The 26,593-nt window shown below is 38.2% G+C and overlaps 1 protein-coding gene across 4 annotated transcripts in view; it reads left to right on the forward strand.

Moving 5' to 3' along the window:
- SSBP2 (single stranded DNA binding protein 2) overlaps positions 1-26,593 on the forward strand; it is a 134,877-nt gene that overhangs the window by 75,740 nt on the left and 32,544 nt on the right. For 2 of the 4 annotated variants that reach the window (XM_027742703.2, XM_027742704.2), the window contains exon 5: positions 14,756-14,845. The exons of the other annotated variants lie outside the window; for them this stretch is intronic. In XM_027742703.2, coding sequence (XP_027598504.1) covers positions 14,756-14,845 — 90 coding nt within the window. The remainder of the gene's footprint in view (positions 1-14,755; positions 14,846-26,593) is intronic. 4 annotated transcript variants of the gene reach the window in all.

The raw sequence follows: 26,593 nt of genomic DNA on the forward strand, positions 1-26,593 counted from the left end.
GACCTCAGGAACTACTTGAATTGTAAGTCATAAATTAAATAATTTCAGATCAAGAAGTTCCTTTTCCAACATAATTTTGAATGAAATTGACTTAAATCTCATTAAGTTAGATTTAGCTGGCACAGATGTAAGCACTGTGGATGGTTTTAAGTACATTTGCTTCCCTTAAATTTTGGGAGGGATTTTGTTCTTCAGGTTACTCCATTTCTTAGAAACAAGTTTATCTTGAGGGTTTATTTCCCCCTTTGCTACCAGGCAGTAAAAAAAGTCCAGCCGTACATATTTATATTTACATGGTGACTGCATTTACTCCACTGCTCTTTTCCTTTGTTAGCAATATTGTGATTACAGGGCTTTTATTTTTCTTCCTTCTGAATAAAATAAATCATTTCTGCTCATGATACAGGTATTTCTCCTGTTGTATATCTGATCCCTGGCATTTTTTTGTGAGAGAAGTAAGTGATATCCCACCCTTAATGTTCCTTTCCTGCTGCTGAGGTAAGAGGAAGGAGTTGACAGTTCACACACAAGGTCTGCTCAGTCCCCAGAGAAGTTATATCCTGCTTGGTCTAGATTTTTGTTTTTCCCGAGTACAGACTGCTGATTTATGTTAAGATATTCCTTATTGTTACTACTACACCAAAGAACTGTTATTTATTTAAATGAATAATGGATGTGCAAGGTTGTAGCTGTTAGAAACCATGTAAATAACAAGGTGACTTCTCAGGAAGCTTGGATTGCTGTTTTGGAAAATACATGTCAAGAAAGGCTTTAATTTCTCTTTAATGATAAAAGTTTTTTCCTTATTTATTTAAGTCTTAAATAGCCATTGCAATCATAGCCATTGCTGTGAAGCTGAAATAGTCATTGTTATTATGCACCACTGTCTGAAAGTACTGGATTTAGCTTCAAAACAACTCTGTAAAAAGCCTGTATTAGCTGTAAATATTAGGATTACAGTTTCAGTGGTATTATTTAAAGTCTTAACTGCAGTAGCTAAGTGCAATTTGACTCAGTTTTTCAGGACTATTGAATGTCTTAGTTCTGGAAATTCAGCTCACAAGGTTTTTGCTGCATCATGTGGCTTTGAAACAGTGATTTAGTGCTGCATAAATCCTGTGTTTGTGCCTTACAAAGCAGTTGAAGTGATGCAGAACAGGTGGATCTCCCTCTGAGATGGAGTAAGAAGTATGAGGACAAAATGAACCTAATTTTAAATAAGGGTTAAAATATTTTCTGAGCTTTGATGAAATCACTATGCAGTCTTTTCCATCTTCTGAAGTAAAAACAGTGCACTCAGAAATTCAGAAATCCAAAACTGCCATCTCCGGAGTTCAAAATATACATTGGGAATGAAACATTACTATCTTTAGGTTTGGTGTGGGAGGTAGTTATTTGAATAGTCGCATCTTAATTTCAAAGATGCTGAGTACCAGAAAGATAAACAGAATTCTATGCCCAGCTCTTTTTCCTTTCTCCAGGTGAAAGGAAACTTGCTCTTCATGTGGGTATTAAAGGATAGTGTCAGTATAATAGTCCAAAAATGAAAAACCTTACTGAATGAAAAATGGGCTTTGAAGCAGTTCTGATTTTTGTTTAAATTTTATTTTTTTTAGTAACACTGGAGCAATTTTCTCAAAGCGTGACAGGGCATGTGAAATGAATGTTAATATAAGGGTGCTTCACTACTTCATTATTAGGAAGTACTTTCTTTCGGGGGGACAAAAAAATATCAGAATAAATTTTTTTTGTTGCCCTTATCTGTTGATATACTCATAATTTATGTGTATCTAGGGATGCACAGTTTGTGTTTGGACTCCTGAGTTTGTGTTTTGGACTGGGGCAGCAGGCTCAGCATCACCTGCAGGCCAGGTAAAGGGCTATCCCTTGGAGAACAGAAGAGTTTAAAAATTCCTGTGCTACTAAAAAGCCATTCTTATTTTGGGATGATTTGTAGTCCCTTTTTCTGGTTTTGCAACATGTTATCAGGAAAAAAAAAAGGAACAACAAACCAAAACAAAAAGAGAAATTGAATGGTTTAGTACATTGATTTTTTAATGTAATGTTCATGGGCTTTTAAATGAAGAAAAAGATGGTTGTTGAGTAGTGGTGGTAACAATCTGGGGGGCTGTGTGAAGGTTAGATTATGTTTTTGCTTAGCTGCAACTGAAAAGAAAAGTTGTGAGTAAACGTTCTGTGTATTTACAGTTTAGTCTGGTATTAGGACAATATGCTGGTATCAGGAACCACAGATGCAGAGGGTCTGTGCTGTGAGAAGCTGCAAAGTGTGAGATGTTTGGCAGGTGATTAGTGACAGGCTTTATGAGGAGTGTGAAACAAAATACTCAAACAGATATATTTGTGCACAAGTTTGGAGTATATAAAGCTTTGAGTGTTGCAAACATAAAGAAAAAGCAATCCATTTCAGAGGGAAAAAGAAAATACAATTTTTGGTTCGTTAATTCCTTGCGTGTATGTACTTCTAATTTTTGCTGGGAGTGATTTATTGACTGTTTTTGTCCAATAATTCTGGGTTTGCAGGTCTCCAGCTCAGGCAGGGTCACCGTGACTAAACCTGCTTAGAACAGACTAGTTGTGTTGGTCCAGCTTGTCTTCCTGCTTCGTGGAGGATTCCTCTTCAACAATTTAGACTTGTTTTATTGTTCAAAACACTGTATAGATATGTTTAGAGGCGTAGCTGGTTTGGGCTAGAAATCATAGATGTGCTTCTTAGATGGGGGAACAAATTGGAAAGAAATATTTTGGGCATTTTTTCTTTTTTATTTTTACTTTTTTTCCCCTTTTAGGTGTTGTACATTAGTGTCACTGGCACAGTGTTGATCTGCAGTGAGTAGCAAAGGAATTCGGTCAACACGGGTTAAATCACACATTTCCGCTGCTTTTAAACATGGTGCAGGGACTTGTGTGGTTTCTCTTTTAAAAAGTAAAATCCCGTAATTAAATCTTTAGGCTCAACACACTCCCGTGTCGTGGTGGCAAATTTCCAAATTTTGTCTTCATTTCCTTGGAAAGACAAAAAGCCGAGTGTCTCAGCTACTGGCAAAACATGAAGATCCCAGTGTGAGTCACACTCCAAAATGCCTCAGTGTGATTATGAAATGTCCTGTTTTATAGCATAAGTACAATAAAATAATGTGTGTATTGTAACAACGGGGAGAGGATGTGTGAAATTAAAATTACATAAGTTAAGCTCTTCATTATTTTGTTTTCTGCATTTTAGGTCTTGTTTGAAATTAAAACTTAGCTGGATGGCACATAAAATAGTTCTGAGCCAGTGTTTAAGTACAGAAGATGTTAGAGAATGCAAATACCGGGAGAAGCTGTGGCAAAAAATCACTCTTATTAACTTTATCTTCATTTATGATGGGGCCTGTGTGGTGGCCCAGACAGGGTACCAGTAGTGACACTTTTATTCATTTTTGCCAGTAGGAGTTAAAACTGAATAATGTGGTTCATTTTTCCAGCATCATGTTAATTAAATCTTAGCAACTAAACTCAATCAGAGAAGGTGAAAGGACTAGTGGATTGAGGAATTGGGAGGAGCTTAAAGAATGCAAGAAAACAAGAAATTTTAAAAGGAAGTGAAAAAAGACTTAAGCTAAAGCAGAAAAAGTGGATTTTGCAAGTGCTGTAGCCTTCACTGGTCATGCTGAGGCGGTCAGAAAAGCCCAACTCTGCCAAGTAGCCCTAAATTCACATATTTTATGTGTCTGGTACTTCTCTACAGGGAAGGTTTGCTCCTGTGAGGATTGTAAACAAATGCAAAACTTCATTCTTTTGGGTTTTTTTTTTAGCTTCAGATGGTAGTTGCTTACATTTTTGCCAAATTACCCCTTCAATTACTTATTGTAACCTGATTTTAAAATGAAAACAGCATGCCAAGAATGAATTGAAGTAACTGCAGTCTCAAATACCTTATACAGATGAACTGTGTCAAAAACTTGGTGATTTTGACACAAGTCTTAATATAATTAATATAGATCAATACAAAAAATATTCACATTCTGTTCACTGAAAAAGTTATTGCACTTTTTAAAGCTGAATAGTGCTGAATGTTAATAACACAGTGGGGTCAGTCACTGAGCCTCCATAAATGTGGCATTCGGTGTTTCGTTTATTTTGCAGGCTTTGGATGTTTCCCAGGTTGGGAAATCCCTCAGACCTAAAGAACATCCAAAACAAACCAAACAACAAAAGCCCAGATTTTGGAGTTTTATGAAGCGGCTCTAAATTCGAAACAATAAACCAAATTAACGGAGTAAGTCATAAGTAAGTACATGGAAAACACTCCTTACCAGGAGTTGTTTTATCTCCTGGCACATTCATCCAGAGGAAGTGATGAAAACGTGGCTGATTTGGGGTCGTTTAAAAGCAGAATGGATAAAGCACCCTGGCAGAGGCATTTTGAGGTGGTGCATCAGAGTAGCTGACCTGGTATTCCTGGTCCATCCAAAGATGGAACGTGCCTTTAACCGTGGAGCAGCTCAGCCCCTCGTCCTTCCTATTAATGTGCTTCTCCTTTATTCAGGAAGTGTCTAATGGCGTTTGGGGGAGGGGAAACTCATTAGCTTCCTTCCTGAGTAATATAATTTTTATTTCCTGTTGTAACAGCCACCTCAGCCAAAAGCAACAGCCTCAGAAGTGCAGGGGGGAGGGTTTGCCTGCAGAAAACGTTCCCATCTCCGAAGGGAAATGTTGGTTACAAGACAATTTTAGGTCCATGGGCAGTTTTAAAATACCCTTTGCAGGGGTATTTTGAATTTTCCATCCTTTTTTCTGTAGTTGTGGGAGATGGAGTTGACTCAGATCTGCACTTATGGGAACGTTTGCATTCACCTTCCATGCTGTGAGCCCTGATTGCCTCCCCATCCTCTCCTCCTCCTGTGACCCCCGAATGCCACCCGAAATAATCCCCCTACCAGGCTTCAGGTGCTGGTAGGAGCTGTTGGGTCAAAGCCTGGCCAGGATCACCCCAGGATGTGCCCTGAGCCTCCCTGCAGACAAACACATCATTCACTTTGTGTGCCAGCTGTGGCACAGTTTAACCTGAAAACTTGGAGCAGCCCATCTTTGCCTCTTGTAATGTTGCCTTGACATTATATAATGGAAAAATCACTGGGTTTTTTTAATTTTAAAACCTTGTTCACCCCCCCAAAATAACCAATACACTCACAACTTGAGGACTTGAGGAATATCACAAAAATGGACACTGGGAGAGTTGAGGGTTTTTGAGCTTGAGAAGGATTTAACAATTACACTGAATGAGGTAATAAAACACTGGGGTTTTTTACAGTGCTTTATGAATTGTGCCTGTGTCGTCATGCTAAAACTGCACAGTGTTCTGGGCATAAAGGAGGATTTTAAAAATAATCGGAAAGCTTTGTAAGTTCATTGCTGTGGCTGATAAAAGTAGTGACTGTTACCTCAGCCTGAGAAGTGAAAAATTTTGTCCACGCTTCATATTGTATATATTTAAAACCAGATGTTTATCACCTTTTCATTCAATTATTACTGTGTTTTGGACTGGTTTTCTGGAAATTACAGGTTGTTTCATTCAGACCGCTATAGCAAGACTTTCACTGATCTGAAACAATTGAGCTTAATGTGCTACAGCCACAAGTTTACACAGGAATAACAGCAACCTGGGGCTACTAACAGAAAAAATGAGTCGATTATCCTTTACTATACAAACTCTGCACCTTTCTCTTGGATTCTCAGGCTGGAGCGGTAACATTTTAATCAGCAGATGAAATAGACCTGAGTAGGAATTAAATACTCCAGACATTTTAAAGAGGAAGCATATGGAGTGCTTAGAAAGTAAGAACAGTCTCTGTTGTATTTGATTTTGATTAGCAAGAGATCCATGCAAATAGCAATCTCAAAGAATGGGAAAAGAGGCTGTTTTCTGGAAAACAGACCCTGGAAAGTCCCTTCCATGAAGTGTTGCATTATTGTTGAGAGTGGTGCTTACAAGGAAAATTAAATGTGTTAACTGCTCATTTCACATGAAGTTGGGGGATGAGGAACATCAAGCACAAGGGTGGGCAGGTTTAAGGTAATTTGCAGAAGAACCAACCTCACCATCCCGAAAATCTACCCTTCCATTAGCACTTGCTATGTTGAGGCTATTAGGGTAGATTAAGCAGTTAAATGAAGTAATAGTTAAATATCCACTGTTGCCTGACACTTAAGTTTTGTCAGCTTTTGTAGGAAGCCTCTGGATATCCCTCCCATGGGACCCTCTGCCTGCAGAAATCTGCGTATTTTTGTGTGATGGGCTGGAGTCCCTGCAGAGTGAAAAACCTAGAGTTGCTTTGAGGGGTTAGAAGACTTAGAAGTGGAAGTGAAGAAGAAGAAATGGTGGGATAGGTGAGGTTTAAAGTTCTATGCCTTGGCTGTTGCTCAGGAAATCCCAGTAAATGCCAGGTTTTCCTCATCCCACTGACAAAACACCTCATGTCTGGAGCTCTGTCTCTTGTAAATGGGGGTCTTATTTTGTCAAAACCTCCCCTGTTTCAGGCTGAGCAATCATTGGGTTTTCTCTCTGAGAGAGAGGAGAAACAGAAGGATGCACTGGAGCTGGGAAAGAAGAGAGGAAAAATGCCTCTGTTGTAGTTTAGAATGGGGAGAATGCTTCAAGTTATTTTAATTCTTATTTTCTCTTGTTTCCAGCCTGTACATTACATAGTTCTCAGGCTGCTGTATTTTAACCTTGGCTTAAACTTGTAATAGCACCATAGACCAGGAGGTGTTAAGATGGCACTTGGCTCTCCTCCATTTTAGATAAATTTTTTAAATTAACAAAGCTAAGCTGGGTCCGTTTGTACCTTCCTTTCTGCAAGTCTCTCTGTGCTAGCTGAGAGGGAGAAACCAGTTTTTTTGTACATAGTGAAACATGGATTATTTGTCTCTAGTCTTTTAGGTCAGCTTGGACAAGGTGCTGAAGCAAAGGTGACACTGATAACTTTGCACTCCTGGACTTTGTCAGGGACCTTGGGTAAACATACTTCTTTTGTTTTGGATTGGTGTTATATGCTGATTTATTTATATAAGTTATGGGTTTTATACTTGCTTTACTTTATAAAGGTTCCTTCTCTGCAGTATGTGCATTTTCAGTGAAGATACATATACCCATAATTCACGTTTAAACCCAATCTGATCTATCTGCAACCTGTGCCTGTATAAATGTTTATTAAGGCAATTTTTCATACTATGGTCCTGGTTTTAGCTGATTTTCTTTCTTTTTTTATCATGAAGTGCAGTGAAGGATTACATGGTGAAGCAGTTTTGGTGATCATTCTTACATAAGCTGAATTTTGCCTCTTGTTCCCTGTATAACATAAGTATTTAAAAATATCAGGGTTGGTGTTTTCCTAGTGAGTGACCTGATAGTCCATGGACCAGGCAGGTGGGATAGTTGTGCATGGATCAGCATCCCCCCAGTGCCTGTGTGGGCACTACCTAACAACAGGAATGATAATAAAATAAGCAAAGTATTAAGATTTTAAAGGTGTGTTTAAGAGCTGTAGGAGGCAGTTAACCCTAAAAGAGTCAAGTTCTCATTATCGCCCCTATGGATTTTTGCACCACAGGGTGTAGAAGAATTAGTTCTCTAAGGAGAAGCCACCTGAGACACCCCCTTGGGTTCACCTGCTCTGCCGTGTGACTTGGAAACACAGAAGGTTTGGTCTCGGGGCTTTTTACTCTTTGCTCCTTGCCCAAATCCTCAGCCAGCCGTAGGCACTCACTGGTTTTGTTTTCTTGTGTGTAATTCCCAAAGAAAGGGGAGGGTTTAGGGTTTTTCACAGCAGGACATCCCAAAAAGCGTTCCTGACACAGTCATTAGAGGACTGAGCCCTCCTCTGCCTCTCCTGTCACTGTAGGATGGATGGATGGATGGATGGATGGATGGGTGAATGGATGGGTGAATGGATGGACAGATGCCAATTTCTTGAAATCTGGTACCCCTCGGAGTACCATTTTGTGCTCGAACTACCTGCAGATTACTCCATTTAACTACTTTATAGCAAATAAACACCAGCAGGAAAATGTTAGGTCTTCATAAGCACAGTGCCTAATTATGTTTTAGCACTTAGAGGTGTTAACTCTCTGCTCAACAAGTTACATTTATCCAAAGATAGATGTTCAGGCGACTTGAGAAAAATGAGATACTTTACAGGCCAGCTTTCCATGAGTTTTAAATTTATCATGTTTTTTTCTTCAAATGAATACATACTTGTTGTGGAATTAAGTATTTATTTTTCAGCACCTGCATACACAAGAAATACCACTGATTTTAAAGGTACAAAATTCAGGCTAGGGACTCTAAAGTATGTGTTGTACTATGTACCACTAACTCAATCAATAATGGAGCTAATGTTCAAAAAAAATCACGAAATGGCTGCTTCAGTAAGTTTTCTCTATGGAAGTGTGCTGTCAGTATTACAATATTGGGAAGTCGCATGTTTTCATGTTTTAGGGCAGAGTAATAACATTTAGAGCACAGCCTTGAAAAGCAGTAATATATATGTAGTTGGTGTTTTAGTAAGTGGTTCTTAAAGGGGAGTTTCATGACATGAAGGTCCAGACAAGGACACACAAATATGAAATTTCTTGAGCAGAGGAAGAGGTTGCTTCATTAAGTAAATTCTGCAGTTCATCTCCCTCTGAAAATTTTGGTTTTTGTGCATATGACTTTTCCAACTAGCTAGCTACTTACGGAGACAAAAATCCATTTTGAATAGTGAGGGAATTACCGAGGGGGCTTGTTTGTTTGTTTGGGTTCTCCCCCTCCCCCCGAAATTGTGCTTATATTGCCAGCACTGCTGAATCACTCCCAGACAACCTGAGGATAACCCCTAACAGGGCTACTTTCCATTTCATAATCGAATTTCAGTCTTTCAGCTCACAGCATATTTCTTCATTGGTTTCATAACTGGGAAAGAACAAAGAGATACAGACAAACTTTCATCTTATTAATCACTATATTCCTAAAATGGGAAAGCACTTGACTGTTGTGTGGAGTGCTGGGACATGAGAACTGGAATAAAAGACTCTGGAAATCTCAAAAATCTTTGGAAAACAAAATGGGTTTAACAATTAGATTAATTAAATGATTAAAATACACTATGCCAACCACTTAATTGCTAGAGAAAGTCAGGGTGTAGGATAGTCTTGTCATAGCAGCCCAATTAGCACAGTTGTACCAACTGTGAATTTTCCATAGAGCATCAAAAAAAAAAAAGAAGGAAAAAATGGAGTGTGTTTGGAAAGAAGGAGGGAAAAATGAGTAGTGATCACAATGCTGCTTTGTGCAGCATGTTATGTCTTGAGCGCAGTGAATATCTGGGAATTCAGAGATCCAGCAGGATGCACGTAACAGGTCACGGTCATGTAAATCCAACAATTCCTGGCGACTCTGTTTGAGGAGAAGCATCTCCCATCTCCACCCAGATTCCTCATGGTGAGGGGAAGGCAGAGGGTTAAACTTGTGGTCTACAATGCCAGTTGTTCAACAGAGACGTGGTCTTGGGGATGAGACAGTGCATGGAATATTTTGTGGTTGTCGAGCGGTGGGATCAGAGATGCCTTGGTCCCTGCAGGGGCCTGGAGGGAGGGGTTGTTAGTGTCACTGCTGGAAGAGAAGTCATTTTGTTGAAATATCACTGCAGCTTGGCCCTGAGCTCTGACAGCAGTGTTTGGTGTCTTCAAGTGCCTTTTGTTGTCAGCAGGGTGGTTGTTGCTGATGAGTCTGCTGACGGTGGGCATCTCCACTGGGTGACCCCCAGAGCTCCCACTGTACCCAAACACACATCCCTGGATAACACAGGGCTCGGGACTGAGCTGAAATGAACACCCCTGCTCTCATAGAACACAGTCAGAAACCATTATCTGAAGTATCATTTTTTGAATCTTCATAAGGAAGCAGGAAAAGCCAAGTGTTCTACTTTTAAGGATAGTTCTGTTGTGGGGGGGGAAAAAGAGTGGGCAGAAATTCAAAAGAATTTCATACTTTTACTCCCGTATTTAAAACACAAAATTATTTTTGCTTTTTTGTAAGTGAACATTCTCTTGATACCTGTGCATAATACTGATCTTAGTAACTTCCAGTCAGTAATGAAGGTTCCTTTTAAAATAACTTGTCTTTATAACCATAATCAGACAAAGAAAAAACCCTTATCTGGAAATTACATCCTAAATAATCCAAGAAGAAGCAGCTGAGAGACAGGACTGAAAGGCTGTCTTTTGACAAGAATTTGAAGTCCTTTTATTCATTGATAACAAAGCTTTCCTTACAGATAATTTCTGTTCCAACCCAGTACCTGGTTTTCAGCATTGTAACGTAATTTCACTGGGCACTGGGGTACAGTCGGACAAAGTATGATCCTGCCTCAGATATGGGGAGGATTTACTCAGAATGAGTTTGGTTTGGGGGTAGATTTCTTGGGAAAGGAGAATGGATGGAGTCCCAGATTGTACCATCACCATCAACAGGTCTTCTCTTCCTGGTTGAACTCTTTCTCCTCCCCCCCCCAAAAAAAAAGATAATGTGTGATTTTTTTTCATCTACATTGATTGTATTACTGTTATTCTTTATCACTCATAATAATGTGTAAGATGGGATGGGCAGAAATACAATGCCAGAGTCCATATCAAACCATAAGAAGCTGCAGTTTGAGGAGAACTGAGAATTTGCAAGGAATGACCTTCCACAATTACACTTCTCAGGTTGCTGCTGTGATGTGAAAGCCTTCTTGTTACACAACAGAAATTACACAGTTTAGACAAATATATAGCAATGGAACTACACCAAGATTTAATTAGGTCTCGTGATCCAGATCTTTGTAATTACTCGCTTCTTTCAATGTGATGAATTCACCTTTTTGGGCACAATCTTCCACTTTGATGTTAGTAAACCAAGGCCACTCATTTTATGTCTCTGTTGCATGCAGCTGAGTGTTCAGAGGCTTTGTAAAAGGAATGGAAGCTTGTTTAAATTAATGTACTTTCATGTTCTATCTTGAAGAAAATTAGAAGGTTTCTAGTGGTTATTCAGTGAAATTCCTCTTAGTACTTCTTTCTCTAACTTATGGTAGGTAAAAATAGTGAAGGACTATTACAGTAACTGGCTGATGGCTTAGAAACACTTGAAAAGTTACAAGTTGAAATGTTTACAGATGGAAATTTGCCATCTTTTTACAATATTGGCTGCAATATGTCTGGCACTTCAGAGCTGTCAATGACCAGAAATTAAGCAAGTGGTAAATATGATTGGAAATAGTAATCATCCATCATTTGTCTTTCCAGAGAAAAAAAAAGAAACGACAACTGCATTTAAATTCTTTAATTCCCATCATTTCCTAAATTAATGAACTTGAAAAAGTAATACTGAATATTTATCCTTTGTCCTTAGGAAAAAAAAAGAGAAACGGCAATTTTTAAAGTGTTCTCCTAAAGAAGACAACATAGTTGTATAAAAAATACTCAGTAAAATGTGATAAAACTAAATTAATCACATCTGTGTCTGTTCAGTTAATTTCCTGTTTGTTTGCAGTAAGTGGAGAGGGCATGAAATACTGTGAATTAGAAGTAATTTTGTAGGATAACAGCTAGTAAGTTAATAATGTGGATGTAGGGCTGGTTTAGGAGGTTTGTGGAGGGTTAGATGATGAATTGAGTGGCCAACAGTGGCCATAATCATTTTTATGTGTAGGTTCCAACTCCTCCATCATCAGTTTTTCTTCAGTCAGACTTCTTAAAAACAGAAATCTCCTTTGACTGGACAAATTTAGTAACATGTGAAAAACTGCTAACGGGATAAAAATAAGGGTATCTTACTGTAGACAAAATATCTGGAATTAAATGCCCTGATTAAAGAATGAGTCAGATAAGGTTTTTTATGAATTCAAGCTATTTTTTGGTAGCATTCTTTGGTTTCAAATCAAATTCTTCTGTGAGCTTCCATCATAAGGCACTTCTTGTGATGGCCTCAAAAATGACCTATATCTTGCAGACTTCTCTCTGGATTTTTATACTTTAGATCCTGTACTAATGAAATAGCCAAATGATTCTATTTTTTATTTATCAATTATTTCCTTATTGTAAAATCCATCCTAAACATAGCTAGTGTTTTTTTTTAATATAATCATCTACTTTAGCATTGTTGAGAGTAGCTTGGGTAGAGCAAGGAATGACCACAATAACTTTCATTCAGGCACACCATTTTAATTAATAATTGTAAATTGTACAAATTCAGTATTTTAGCTACAAAAGCAAATACAGTTCTCCATTTTTAAGGAGATAAGATATGTACAAAAAGATTATACCGTTTAAATTTTCCTATTTCATCATTTTATGGAAAGAAGGGAAAGCAAATTGCAAATATTTAAAAATGTCAAACTAATGGAGTTATAAATGATGAACAACTTGTAAGGAATGCAAAAGAAAGCCATAGTTTGCTGTGGGACTGTGAAAAAAGAACTGAATAATTCATCAGGATAGAGTAAATAAGAATATTTCCATGCAGCAGTTGCAGATTTGTTTATTGATCTACCTGGTATAAGTTGTTAAAAGATTCATTATTTAGTGCAAGGGAGAAAATGTAATATACCTAAAATACTGAAAATGCTTTATTTCTGATTTTGTAACTTCATTGCCCATCAGGGAAGAAAATCCCAGGGTAACATGAAAACAGAAAAATCCCCACAGTACATTGCATAATGAAGGGTGGAAGTTGAAGTTTCTGTAACACCCGAGACTGGACTATGCTGAAATGGCTGCAACTACAGAATTCTTACAATTATTAAGTAGTACCAGAAATGTCAGTACAACTGATCTGCTGTTGTGGCCTCATCCTGCCCTCCCTCCCTGCTCAGAAATGCAGGGGAGAGGTGGTTTTGCACAAGTATCTGTGAACTGGATGGTGTAATGGTCTCTCAAATAACCTGGTAAACAAATAATTAAACCCAACACAACGCAGTACCTCCCTGGGAATCCCTGGGGATTCACCCGTGGTCAGTGCTGGGTTCCTCTGGGATGAGTGCTATGGCAGATTCAGAAAAAGGAGAAAAAAAACCACCCAAATTTTAAAATTTTGAAAAACCCACCTCCATTGAGACAATTATGAAAATGTTATTTTTACGTATATTTCTTATAAAGCCCTCTTAGGACGTTTAATGGCTAACAGTTATAACTTTAACCCTTTTCTCCCCCTGTTTTGGGATAGTCGTTATTTCCTTCTCTCTCTGTTTTTTGAAGTGCTGAGTGTAATTTGCCATTTTACTTTTTTAAAGTCGTTTTCAAAGTGGGGAAGAGTGTGAACTCAGCAGGAGCAGGTCGCTAAATCCCTGTGGGAGCTCTGCATCCCCAGAGGTTATTCCCTCCTGGCAGAGACTTGGACCTGCTGGGACGTGTTTGTCCAGTGATTTGTTGGATTCTGTTCCAATGCATTGTGCTCCACTGGACATCCCACAGTGCACATTTCAAGGCCAGCAGAGGTGGGCTCAGCTTGGGCAGCACAGGGACATGTTGTTCATAACTTTGACTCTAAAACACAGTTTAAGCCATTGAAAAAGAAATAAATCTGTGGTAATTAACGGAATATTTCCTTTTTGCTTGGTTTAAAAAGGTCAGCCCTCCTTTGTGCCAGTTTTCAGGTCTTTCCAGCACTATTCCTTAACTTCCTAGCTAGTGTGCCAAACACCTGGAAATACAATTTGCATATCTGCATCTTTTGGACATCGAGTGTAAGCACACATGGAGTGATAATTTAATAAGCGTCACCATGTGTGTTCTGCAGGGCAGGTATTGGCAGGTCGTTAGTAACCTGCCAGTGGCTCCGAGTGTGTTTTGTGGGCTTGAGTACTTTCACAGAAGATTTTCAAGCCTTTATAGGTGATTCAGCCTCATGCCCTACAGAAACACATTGCAGGAAGGAAGACTGCTAGAAATTAAAAGTAATTGAGGTTCCAACACATGACAACAGAAGCAGTTTGGCTTCCCTTTTTGTATGACAATCTCCTGCTTTATAAATTGCCAGGAGCAATATTCTTTGATCGCTTATTCCAGCTGAAGGATTTGCAAAGGTAACCAATTTCATCCTCTGATTCACTCCTTAGAAATCCCTTTTTTCTTTTCCCTTCCAAAACCATAACCCAAATTCTTCTAATTTGTCATGGTGGTTATTTCTGGGGTTGGTAAAATCCATGGACATTACCAACAGAATTGTGAACATCTCTTCTTGTGCTGTTTGTAACAGAGTCCTGTTTTGGAGCTTGTTGTTGTGAGAGAATATTACAGTCCGATGAAATTATCTTTAGAGTGCTTGGAAATCGCTGATAAAATGCATAAATTACTTAGTTTATGCTGTATGTGTATCCTTGTGCATGTGTGAGGCTGTTTATACATGTAATACAAGAAAAAGTGTGCAAGTTACACTCACATTTGTGTATGTACACATACTCAGATGCAATATTTTTTAAAATTTAATCAGTCTGTCTAATGGATGCATGCAATCTCTGGCATCCTTGCCCTCATTTGTTATTTTCACAAATCATGATACTTGTATAGGTGATGACTAAACAATTGTAATTCACCTTCAGATGAAACAGTGACATAATGGCATACCCGGAGAATTACTTTCTGCGCTTTGGTCAGGTTTTGGGGTTTTTTGGGGAGGGGATTTAATGCCTACCAATGCAATGACAAAGGTTTATTTTCCCTTTGTTCTTTTCAGAGTGCTGCAGCAGCTCCCAGTCCAGTGCTAGGAAACATTCCCCCAGGAGATGGCATGCCAGTAGGTCCTGTACCACCGGGGTTTTTTCAGGTATTCAGAAAAAATTATGATTACAGGCATTTCAGGATAGAAAATCCTCTGTAATACTGTGTGCAAGTCTGTAGAAAAGATTCTTTCCTAAACTATGTCTCACTATATGGTGCAATATTTGAGTTTATTTTTAAACAAGAGTGAATAGGTGTAAAGGAAGGGACCTGACTGTAGTTTATGAATTAGTACAGCACAAGTCCTTTCAAGAATAAGAAATGGTGCCATTTTATGAGTAAGAGATTGAAAATGCTTGAGTGAGTATAATATTAAAATAATTTCTTATGATAATATACATGACATTACATGGAAATTTTAAAGTGAGAACGTTGTTGGTTGTGTTCAGCTCTGCGCTAAGCCACAGGCCAGATCTCTGAGGTCTTCAGGCTTCAGTGGGAATTAAGCCTGGGCAATCTCCTTGTGCGTTGAAGATCCCAACGCCAGTGCCCAAAAAAACAAGTCCAGGATTTATACCACGTGTTGCTTCTATTGCGTTTAGTGAAACTAAACACCTAGTGAGCATTTTGGGCACTGACAGTGCAGGATATTATGATGGAAAAAATGGCATCTTTTAATGCAAGGCCAACCTGATACTTGTAATCTGAGTCTGGACTGCTCCCAGGTTGAGGTTGTGTCTCCTCTTCACCAAAACTCGCTTGGTTTTCTCTATATTGGCAAACTAAGGCATGATTTTTGATACATGAATGAAAAGATACGTGCAAGTGAAGTGGAAAATATCTGACTGCTGCCAGTCACAAAATCCTCAGGAGTTGGCAGAACTGATTAATTAATTTATTTCTGCTTTTCCTGCCTTGAGCAGCTGGTTAGGTAGATTTTTTTTACACACAGTTTTATCTTAATTTTTAGATTGTATCAATACTTCACTTTTTTCTTTCTTTTTTTTTTTTTTTACTTCAGTCACCCACTCCAGTTGTGATGTCAAAGGAATTAACTTTTTTTCTGTTATTTTCTGGGGTGACATTTAAGAGGGGGAAAGGGCACCAATAGGACAAGTATGTGAAGTGCAGAGGAGAGAGTAACTATTTTAAAGGTTTTACAGGAGGAGGATGTGGGCGTTTTGTTTTTAGAAGCGTGAAAAGACTTCCAGCCACTCTAGATCTTTTAAAGATGTAAGAAAGACATGATGACAGAAAGTTAAGTGTGGGTAAAATTTCCTTGTCTGCCAGTACCTGGCTTGAGTCTTACTTGAAGCCACAACAGCAGCCTGCTCTTTTTGCAAGGCCTGGGATTGAAAATTAACATTTTTTTTCAAAATATTATTAATTTTTGCTGCAGTCATCTGCTTAAGAATACATGTAGGTTTGCAAATCCAAGTGCAGGTTTGATAGTGGGTGCATTGATATGGTTGGGAGCAATCCCACCAAGGGGAGCTGAGCCAAAATCCAGTCATTTACATTCCAGTGTGGTGGAAACTGTAAGGTATGTGTAAAGCTGATGAGCGCAGACAGCCCCTGACAAGGTGTGGTGGTGTTGGAGTGAGTGCTGTCAGGCAGCAGTTTAATACCAGATTGTGAAACCCTCAGTGGGAGCCGAGTCTCACCAAGGTCAGTTCATCTGACAAGAAAATGTATTGACAGATACAGCTCTGCCTTTGAAACCTGAAAATTGGGGAACATCATCTGCTGCCCTGAAACATAGGTGAAATCACAAACAAGGCAGAGAAACTCATGATGAAAACTTCCTACTGCCTTCGTAGGTACTGTTTTCCTTGTACACCTTTAATTAGACAGTGCATTTCTCTGTCCTGTCCTGCAGTTTCTCTGGTCCCATCTGGTCCTGAGAGGAACCAAACCACAGAAAACATCTTCATCTGCCTTGTTCTGAGTACTGACAAACTCCAGTCCTCTTTCACCAAGAGTTTGCAGTTCAGACCTGCAGCTTCCTCTTGGGTGATGAAGGCAAACAATTTTGTTCTTCAGGAGAGGGAAGATTAGGGGGAGAGTGGAGAGTGGTGCTTATGTCTATATTTAGTTCTCTGAGACTTTGCAATACAAAAGCATTGTAGCACTTCAACTTCTTTTCACCTAAAATTTATCTAGAAGGTCATCCTGGAACTATAAGGATGCCTTTTGTTGCTTTCATGAGCTGTTTGGATTGGCCTAAGCTGAGGCTGTTGACCAGCTCTGCTTGGAGAGCTCAGATAATATAATTTCTTTTCTCTTGGTTTTGCACTGAAACTGTGTTTCAAGTGGGCACAAACCACTCATGGTGATGTAACCAAACTGGAAGTCATGGCTGCTGCAATGGATTCTTATCAGGCAGGTCAGGGGAACATGGAAGTCCAGGCGGGGACTGTGCTGCAAACAAAGGATCATTACTGAGATTCCCTTAAGGCTGTCTCTGCTGACCATTAACACGATTTTTGAGAACTTTGTTTTTTTTTTTAAAGAAAAAAATCTTATTTTTTACAAAAGAAAATAAATATATTTTTATTTTATAAAATAATACAGTATGTTAGTGTAGCAGATGGAGGTAGCTAAATAAGGGAGAATTATGGTTTCTCAGACAGTATGTGGTAAAACTCTGCTCTTTCTAAAATGAGGTTTTCTTGCATATTTAGACCACTAGCACTGAAGTTAATTAACAACCTCTGGCATTTCATGCCTGGTCCACAGAGGTGGAGTTTCTGAAGCCATCAGCTGAATTTTTCTTGTGTCTCCATGTACCTGTACTTTTATACTTCAGTTCAGGTGATGGATGACGGTCACTACAGTGCTGACAGTCTGAAACAATGATACAGTGAAGGGAAGGTAGTGGAGTTGTGCAGTGCTATTTTCAACTAAATGACTTCTTTAGTTGAAGACTAAAGACTTTTTTAGTCTAAAAAAAAGAGAATTGTTTACAGTGTCAGAAGTTAAATTTGAGAAGTCAAGAAAACAGGTTTACAAGGAGTTAGGATGTGCCTCAATTTCCTCCTCTTATGTTGGGCTTTAATGTAATTTTAAATGTCATAGGTATGTATTTTTTGTCCTCATCTTCTTTTAGTCTGTACAGTAGTGAGACTCTGGAAATAAACAGGTGTGATACAATAACTGAACCTACTCTTGGTTCATTAGCAGCAAAACTTGAGTGTGCGGGACTGTAGGAGCAGTGAAGGCATTAGTTCTGCTGTACAACACTCTGAAACTCCAAATAGGAGAGCCCAAACAGTTACTTGGGCAATAGAAGTCGTACAACTGTATTAGATTGCATAAGATGATTTTACATATCTATGAAATGCTCATCTAACTCCAGCTTGAGTCTGGAAATCATTTTACCAGTTTTCCCTTAGACCACTTCCTGTCTATGGAGCTCAGGTGTGAGGAAGGCACTTCGCTACTGTGTTAGTAAAATAAAGTAATTTGGGACATTTTCTGTGTCAGTTTTTAGACATTTTTTACTCTGTGTCATTTGTAAGTTTCTTCATATGTCCAGCCATAGAGATCAACATGACCTGGTCTGTGTCCCTCTCTTTGGAGCCTGATCCTGACAGAGGGCAGCTGAAAAACTGAATAAAATTGTAATAAATAATTACCTTTGGGTCTGGGTATTAGTGGATGCATAAATTGTCACCAGCCAGCGCTTTACACAAGGCTCTTAAAAACTCCTTTGCAGTGAGGTAAATTCTTCCACCTGTGATCAGGGAGGATTAGGTCACAGAGTTCAAAGACTCTCAGATTTTCACATCCAGTCCTGCAGGTGCAAGCTGCCACTCTTCAGCAGTTTCCATGGATATTTCCATCCACCTTCATTGATCTTTCAAAGTCAGCAAAAAAACTTGAGAACAAGTTACATTTGGATTTTTTCAGAATATAATTTATATATATATATATATGGTTATTATATATATAAAAATAAATAAAAATAGTAAGCAAATAAACAGAGGCCAGAGGGAAGTTTTGGGGTGTGTGTTCACTGAAGTATTTTGAATTCTTAAAAAGAATGGAAAGTATTGATTTCTCAGGATTTTATTTGCCTTTTAGTTAATCTTCCAGTTTTAGCAGACCTAAATCATAGAATCATAGAATCAGACGGGTTGGGAAGGACCTCTGAGATCATCAAGTCCAACCCTTGATCCACTACCACCACAGTTGCTAGACCATGGCACTAAGTGCCACGTCCAGCCTCATCTTAAAAACCTCCAGGGACGGAGAATCCACCACTTCCCTGGGCAGCCCATTCCAATGCCTGATTACCCTCTCTGGAAAGAAATTCTTTCTAATATCTAACCTAAACCTCCCCTGGCGCAGCTTGAGGCCATGCCCTCTTGTCCTCCTGCTGATAGCCTGGGAGAAGAGACCAACCCCCACCTGGCTACAACCTCCTTTCAGGGAGTTGTAGAGAGTGATGAGGTCTCCCCTGAGCCTCCTCTTCTCCAGGCTAAACAGCCCCAGCAACCTCAGCCTCTCCTCACAGGGCTGGTGCTTCACCAGCCTTGTTGCCCTTCTCTGGACCTGCTCCAGCACCTCAATGTCCTTCCTGAACTGAGGGGTCCAGAACTGGACACAGCACTCCAGGTGTGGCCTCACCAGCGCTGAGTACAGGGGAAGAATCACTTCCCTGGTCCTGCTGGCCACACTGTTCCTGATCCAGGCCAGGATGCCATTGGCCTTCTTGGCCACCTGGGCACACTGCTGAGTTTAAAATAGAGTAGCATAGGATGGTTTGAAAGGGACTTTAAAGACCGTAGGGGGAAGCATGTTGTTTTATAAATTGACAGTTCACTTGTATAATTTGGTAATTTTGTTGAAAGTTAAGTTTACCACTGTCTGTACCTTTTCACATGCTTTTTCTTTTAAACTCATTAATTTTTAAGCAAATCTGTTAAAATTTGTTCTAGTTGAGTTTACCCACTAAATGTTCCATGATGCCTGTGTTTTCTAAAGGGATTTTAAAGTTTGCCTCATTCACCAATTTAAGATCATCAGATAAACTTGGAATGTCATGGAAAAGAAGTGTCGACACCATGTTTGAAATACAAATGTTACATATTTCTCTTATATAAAGGGGAAAAAAACCCCAAAACAGACGAAACCCAGCCTTCTAAATTACTGTGAGCCTGTCTTGCCATCTAGTGGCAGCTGTTCATGCTCGTTTTAGCTCAATCCATGTTATTCTAAAGTATTATTTTTAGCCTTGTTTGTCATAGTAGAGCTGACCTAATGCTTCAGAAGAGCATCATTACAGTGAGGCACATGAACAGAAAGGACTCTTCCATTTATCTTTCTGCCTAGCATTACTATTTATATAAATATATAAATATATAAATTTATAAATATATGTATAAAAAGAAATATATGTAAAGTTAAACATTTAAATAGTGGTAATAAGCAAAGTCAGTGAATTTAAAAATCAGTAACATGCTCCTCTTGCATTTTGAAACAGAAATAGTGAACTACTTACCTATGTAAAGGAGATAGGTTTCTAAGCTGTCATGTAAGGCTGTAAAACATCTCTGTGATGTTCTGCTTAGTTCACACTTAACACTGACAATATTTACAGTGAAGTCATGGCATAATACACTTCTAAACAATAGAGCTGCTGTTACAGATTCAGTAAATGCAGCATTTGATGAAAACAGTTGCAGTAGGGAAGATGGGGAGGGAGGAATCCTCCAGCATCCCTTTAAAGCCGTTTTGGAGTGAATTGTCCACAAAAGTGGTTGTTTGTGCAAGTGGTGAGGATTCCTGGTTCCATATGTTTAAAAACATTTTGTTTATTTTTAACCCCCTTTGAGCTGTTCCAACTCTTGTCTTCTTTTTAATACTCAGGAAGTTTTCTGGTTTTCCAGGAGTTTCTCTGTATTTTGTCTCCCACCTTCAAGCAGAAACACCTCATTATCCTCAGATCCTGCTCCATCACTCACCTTTGAGTACTGACCTTCACGTTTTCCCAATTTTTGTAGCATTGCCTATACCTTTTTTGTTTTAAAGCTAAAATCCTTGCAAACAAACTGGGACACAACTGCAAAATTAGCTGGATTTGGCACGTGTCCACACCCAGCCTCAATTCCAGTGGAGCAAACAGGGCAGTTGCAGGTGAAGGAGTGAAAAGTTTAAGAATTTTGAGGAGAGCAGGCACAGTGAAGTCCCAGAAGCTTGAAAGCATCCTGGATATTGTGAAAATACTGTTACAAAAGAATGAAATGTCACCAAAGCTGCAAACACAGCCTGTGGGCAAAGATAGCAGCTTTGGTAGGCCTTGAAAAGCTGTGAAAATAGAGTTTAAAAGGGATTTTTTTCTCCCTGGGTTTATATTATTAATGCAGGTAAGAAGAATTTTATTGTATTTTTTGGAATCTGCATTGTTTGTAAATGCATTCACACCAATGTATCAGACTGGGAATACCCAAGTGCATAAAAATATTGGTATGCCTAATTTTTGCAGAATTCAGATCTATGCATTTTGTCCTCACTAGTATCATGCTGCATTTTAAAGTATTCAGTTTTTAATCTTAAGACTTCTTAGACTATGTGAGAGGGTATTATCATTTGGCAAGATTTTTTTGTCTTTTTTTGTGTATGTGTGATTCCTTTTCTCTAAAATACGAGGAGTAAAGTCATCTTTAAAGAGAGAAAGATACCCAGCATCTGTTGGCTTCGATAATCCTTCCCTGCAGTTGTGGTAATGGTTTTACTACTCGTAACTGTTGGAACAAATTAAAACTGCTCAGCTTGAGCAGCTAAATCAACTGTGAGCCCCCCACCTCCCCTTCCAGGGGAAGAGGGCACAAGTCATCTTCCCAGGAGATCTGTTCTCAGCTTTATAATTTCATCCTGAAAATTGAAATTCTTTGTAAGATAAACCTTAGAAATCTAAGGGTAGTGACCATACACCAAAATTAGTGTTATATTTGCTGCTGAAGTGGTGCTGGAGAGAGCAGAGGAAGGGTTGTTATTTGTAAGTGATGCTCCTCTCTGCTGAGGTTGGTTCATGTTCATAATCTCGCTTTTTGCAGGAGCCACAAGTGCTTAGGTTGGAAGCCAAAAGGGATGACAGTGCTTTGGAATGTTGTATTTATTAAATGTAAAAGCAGGAGTAACAAACCTCAGCTTGTCATTGTCAAAGCTACTCCAAAAGATCAGTCGTGTATCACAATCAGGTTCACTAAATTTAAGGAAATGCTTTCTCAAGCTCAAGTGGTCTGTCTGTGTGTTGTCTAAAGGGGTTTTTTATTTTTTATTTTTAAATGTGATACATCCTGGATGTTTTGGTGTGGCAAGTTTGAAATACTGTATTTTCTGTAGTATTTGCATTTATTAAAAAATAAAATAAAAATATTAGCCTGGTTTAAGGTGCATGTAGATAATAACCCTTCTAAAATTTGCATTTCTTTCAAAAATGCGTAAAATTCTCATGTGCAGAACTTGACCACTTTGTCTCTCAGTTACTAAATCTTGAGCATGAGATAATGATGTTTCCCATAAAGTGAGACAGGTATAATTACAGTGCAATTCCTAACGGTCATCAATTCCTAAAGATCATCTAAGAGCACACCTGGCTTTAGGTTTGTTTCTTTTAAGTAAGGTTTTGTTTCTTCATTTGTCTACACCTAAGCAGGTATATATTGCAATATTCTCCCATATGGTGGAATGACTCTTGCATTTTTTTACAAGGGATAAATCATGGAATTTGTTTGAAATGCTGGCATTGCTGTAACTTGGAATTTGAGATGTGGAAAGACAAATGTCTCTGGAAGGCTTTTAAATTTAGGAAAAAATTATTAATTTTACTCTATACTCTGAATTAAATTAGACCTCTTACCTCTTGCTGTTTATAGGTTGTCATTCTGACTTAGAAAACTATAAATATGGGAATGAATTTTCTAAGGGATCTTTTTCTGAAGGACAGAGAAGAACTTGCTCATGGTAGTATGTATGGTCATCAGGAAAGGCCAGCATAGACAGAAGTCCCATCTGAGTGCTGAGAAAACACGATTTTACGGAAAATAGCGAAAGTAAAATCAGCTGGCTTGGTTTGCACTGGTGGATTGCAAGATGTGTAGTATATAACCCAAATTTCACTGCTGAAATACTTCAGTAAAATACAAACCAAAGCCCTCTAACACTGTGGTTGCCACTGGGGGAGCAGAGCAGGACAAGAAGGGTACTGTAATTAGCAGGGTAATTAACAGTAAAATGCAGTTGAATAGGAAAACAATTTTTAGTTCAGAATTAGTGATGGCCTGTCCCAGCCTCACAGAGGGTAAGTTACATGTTTGCACTGATCTGATCCCAGAATGTGTCATTTTGGGAGCTAATTGAGTTTAGTCCTGGTTAGATTTAAAAATGTGTTAATGAAGATTGTCATTAAAACTGTGGTGACTGTTCCTGCTGATGGAGATTCCACAAAAAAAAAATCATAGTGAAAACTAAATAAATGAAAAGTATGTGAATTGTGAGGTAACTTGAATAAATTCAATTCACACTTATTTTACGGTTCTTTGCTGGTCCTTTTCAGGAGTTCAAACTCTCATTCCTCTGAGGGGTTTAAATTTCCATTTCAAAATAGAAGTAGTAGTTGTAAAGCACCTCTAAAGCATTTTCTAAAATATAGAAGTCTTAAGGAGTTATGTCACAATGTTGTCTACTCTAATAAGAAAATGAACCAAAAGTATCCAGCAGTCTTATTTTTTACCATTTGGATGGAAAAGAGGAGGAGAAGGAGAAATAATAATAATACTGTAATACCAAACCTTTTAACTAGGAATAGAATTTGAAAACAAAAAAGATGAAGGTTAATTGTATTTTCACGGACAGAATGTGTAACTAAGCAATTCATTTTTTAACAGGGAGAGGAGAACAAAGATTTTTGACTTGTTTCACTTGTTAAAATTTAGAACTTTAACTGAAAAAAGGAAGAGATTGGGTCATTTTCAGAATTCCCATTGGGATATAACCCTGTCTCTGGCAGCTTTAGCCCTCTTCCAATATCTGCTCTTCAAGTAGCTGCACAATTAATTTAAACTTATTTATTGTATTGTGTGCAAATGAAGCCTGTATTACGTTTTAAGCATCTAGTGATAAGTAGTGTTTAGTGTTTGTGCTGGTGGTGGTGACTGAATTACACAAACTAATTAATACTATTTCATACCAAGTGCTAAAGCCCTGTCTCACCCTGTGTTTTTTAATTTGTGTGTGTTGTTCCCCTGAGAGATATTTTTCATTTTAAAAGCATCATCCGTCTCTCAGGGTTTGTGTTGAAACATGTAATCTGAGAAGATAGATCTCAATTTGATAATGCAGGTTAAAAAAAATGAAAAAATATATTTACAGTCAATTCAGTCTCAATAGTAATTTAAATAGTCAAGATTATTTATTTAGCTATGGATTATTGTAAATTTTGCAAGTTTACGTGAGTCAAAATATGATTGATAAAGGTAATGGCATGAGGGCAAAAAAAAAGATAAAGATGTCAATGCAAATAACCCTCACCCATGTCTGGAAGGAAATAAATTGTAATTCCAGCTTCTGGAAGGGAAGTAAATTAAAAATAAAAATAGATTTATTGAAATCTGCTATGCTTAGTAGAACATCATCTTTTAAATCCTTTGTTCCGCTACTATAAGGTAAAGATGAAAACTAAACCATACCATATTTTATAGCTGCCTGAACAACTAAAAGAGAGTAAGAATTGCACAAGTGGCAGAGAAACATCCCAGCTTCTGTGCCTTTATGACATCAGCTTCCTGCTGGATATTTTTTTGTGAAATCACATTTTCTGCCACCCACACATGGGCAGCGAGACCACTGTGCTGCAACATTGATTCTTCAAAGACTTCCATACTCAGAAACTTGATTTCTGTTCATCCCCTTGTGTAGTGAACTAAGAAAAATAGAATTTTACAAGACATTCACATTGCAAATGTACACACAACTCACAAAATTGCATTAAATACACAGATATGAGATACCCTTTACTGTGCCTGTACACAGACGATTGTTCTTTAGCAGAAAGATAACAAAAAAGTGCTACAGCTTCTGGCACATCATTCATGTTCTTGAATTTGTCCTCTTTTAAAGTATTTCTAACAATTTAACATTGCAGGATGCTGTAAATAAGAGCAAGGCGATTACTAAAGTTAATATTTCACACCTTGATTTTATTTTGTGTAGTCTCATTTTAGTATTTTTTTAGTATTCTAATTATTTTCTCCTTTTAGGTTTTTGGGTTTTTCTTTTTTTCACTCTAGGTTGATAAATACAAATATTCTGTGGCAATTACACAAGAGGTTTTTCCTTTCTTGCCTCATTTTCACTCAGTTAAGTAGAAACTCCTGCTTTCTTTGGTCTTAGTTGCCTGATGGCAGACTTCAAGATACTTTTTGTGGTGCCAAATTAGTGAATTCCTGCAGGAAAGAATTATGATATACTGGTGTCAGTAGGTGTGGTGGTGGTGTCTCCATCTCATCCGTGACTTAGATATGGCATATCTTAGATATTTTGTTTTATTCGTATTATTTTTGGTTTTTTCCATTGTTTGGGGTGTGTTTGGTATTTGGTTTAGGCTTTTTTCCTATTTTTCAGTTTGGTTTGGGTTATTTTTGTTTTGCTTTGGGGTTTTTTTTTGTTTGGTTGGTTTTGGTTTAGAGGGTTTTTGGGCAAATGGTTGATGTTTGGGTCACGGGTGTTTTGTGTTTGGGTCCAAGTCTTCAGCGTGTACAGAATTAATTTTTATCATCAGAAACAAGTGCTGAGAGACCAGTTCAAAGTCTGTGACCACTGGTTTTGGTTTAGTACCAGGATTTTGGACCCACTGAGTTTTGGGGTGTTTGTGCTGCAAGAGAAGGGGAAGACAAAGTTCCCAAGAAGTCGCTGACTTAAGAAATGTAAAGCGACTTAAGTCGCTGCCATAAGAAATGTAAAGCCTCCCTAGACCGTGGTAATGTCACCAGCTCCTAACAAAGAATTAGTAGAAAACTTAGTAAAACTAATTCAGAGTCTAAATGTCAGGTGCTCTTATCAATGACAAAGGATGGAGTGAACAAACATGTGTCACAAACTTTCTGCTGCTTCATGTCTTCCAGAATCCTGGTGCTTAATAATGTGTTCTTGGAGACTTTAAAAAATGTTCCCACTGTAGGGAAAAGCTTTCATATTTAACATATTTTCTTTTAAATGTTGGACGGAATGTCTTTGTTGTCTTGATACATCTTGGTAGAATCTTTTTGTGGACAACCACGACACTGGTGGTGGAGAGGAAGAAGTTTAGTACAAATGACAAAAATAAGAATATTTAAGTTTTTAGCAGTAAAATTTTGGGGGTAAGTTAAACCATAGGAACTATTCGAAATCTATTGGTCATTGATGGCAGTTTTACCTGGATTCTCTTGTTTAAAGATCAGAAGAAGATTTAAACCCTTCCACAAGCATGTTTAAGAAGAATACACAGATAAATGAATATTTACAGTATATAAACCTTCATGTAAGCTTGGAAGGATCATATTTTTTGCAAATCACAGACAATTACATAATATTTGTAGTGTGGTTCTACTCTACACAGTTGAGTTGAGAGACACTTCTGATTTCCCCTTTATGAGCTGTAAATAAAGATGAGTTTTGTTGCTGGATGAGGCAGTCCAAACACAAGGTCCTCACTGGAGTGGCTGTGCTTGCTTGACCTTTGTGGAAATTGTTGAAATTCTGATTTCCTCACACTTTTACTGTTTTACAAGGGCCTGGCCACATGCACAGTCCTTTTCTCTTTCTTTTTTTCTTATCAGAGATTCTCCCCATCAGAAGGTGCCCAAAG

The sequence above is a fragment of the Pipra filicauda genome, unplaced genomic scaffold (genome assembly GCF_003945595.2).
Source record: "Pipra filicauda isolate LSUMZ 115617 unplaced genomic scaffold, ASM394559v2 scaffold256_size1097316_pilon, whole genome shotgun sequence".
Lineage (NCBI taxonomy): Eukaryota > Metazoa > Chordata > Aves > Passeriformes > Pipridae > Pipra > Pipra filicauda.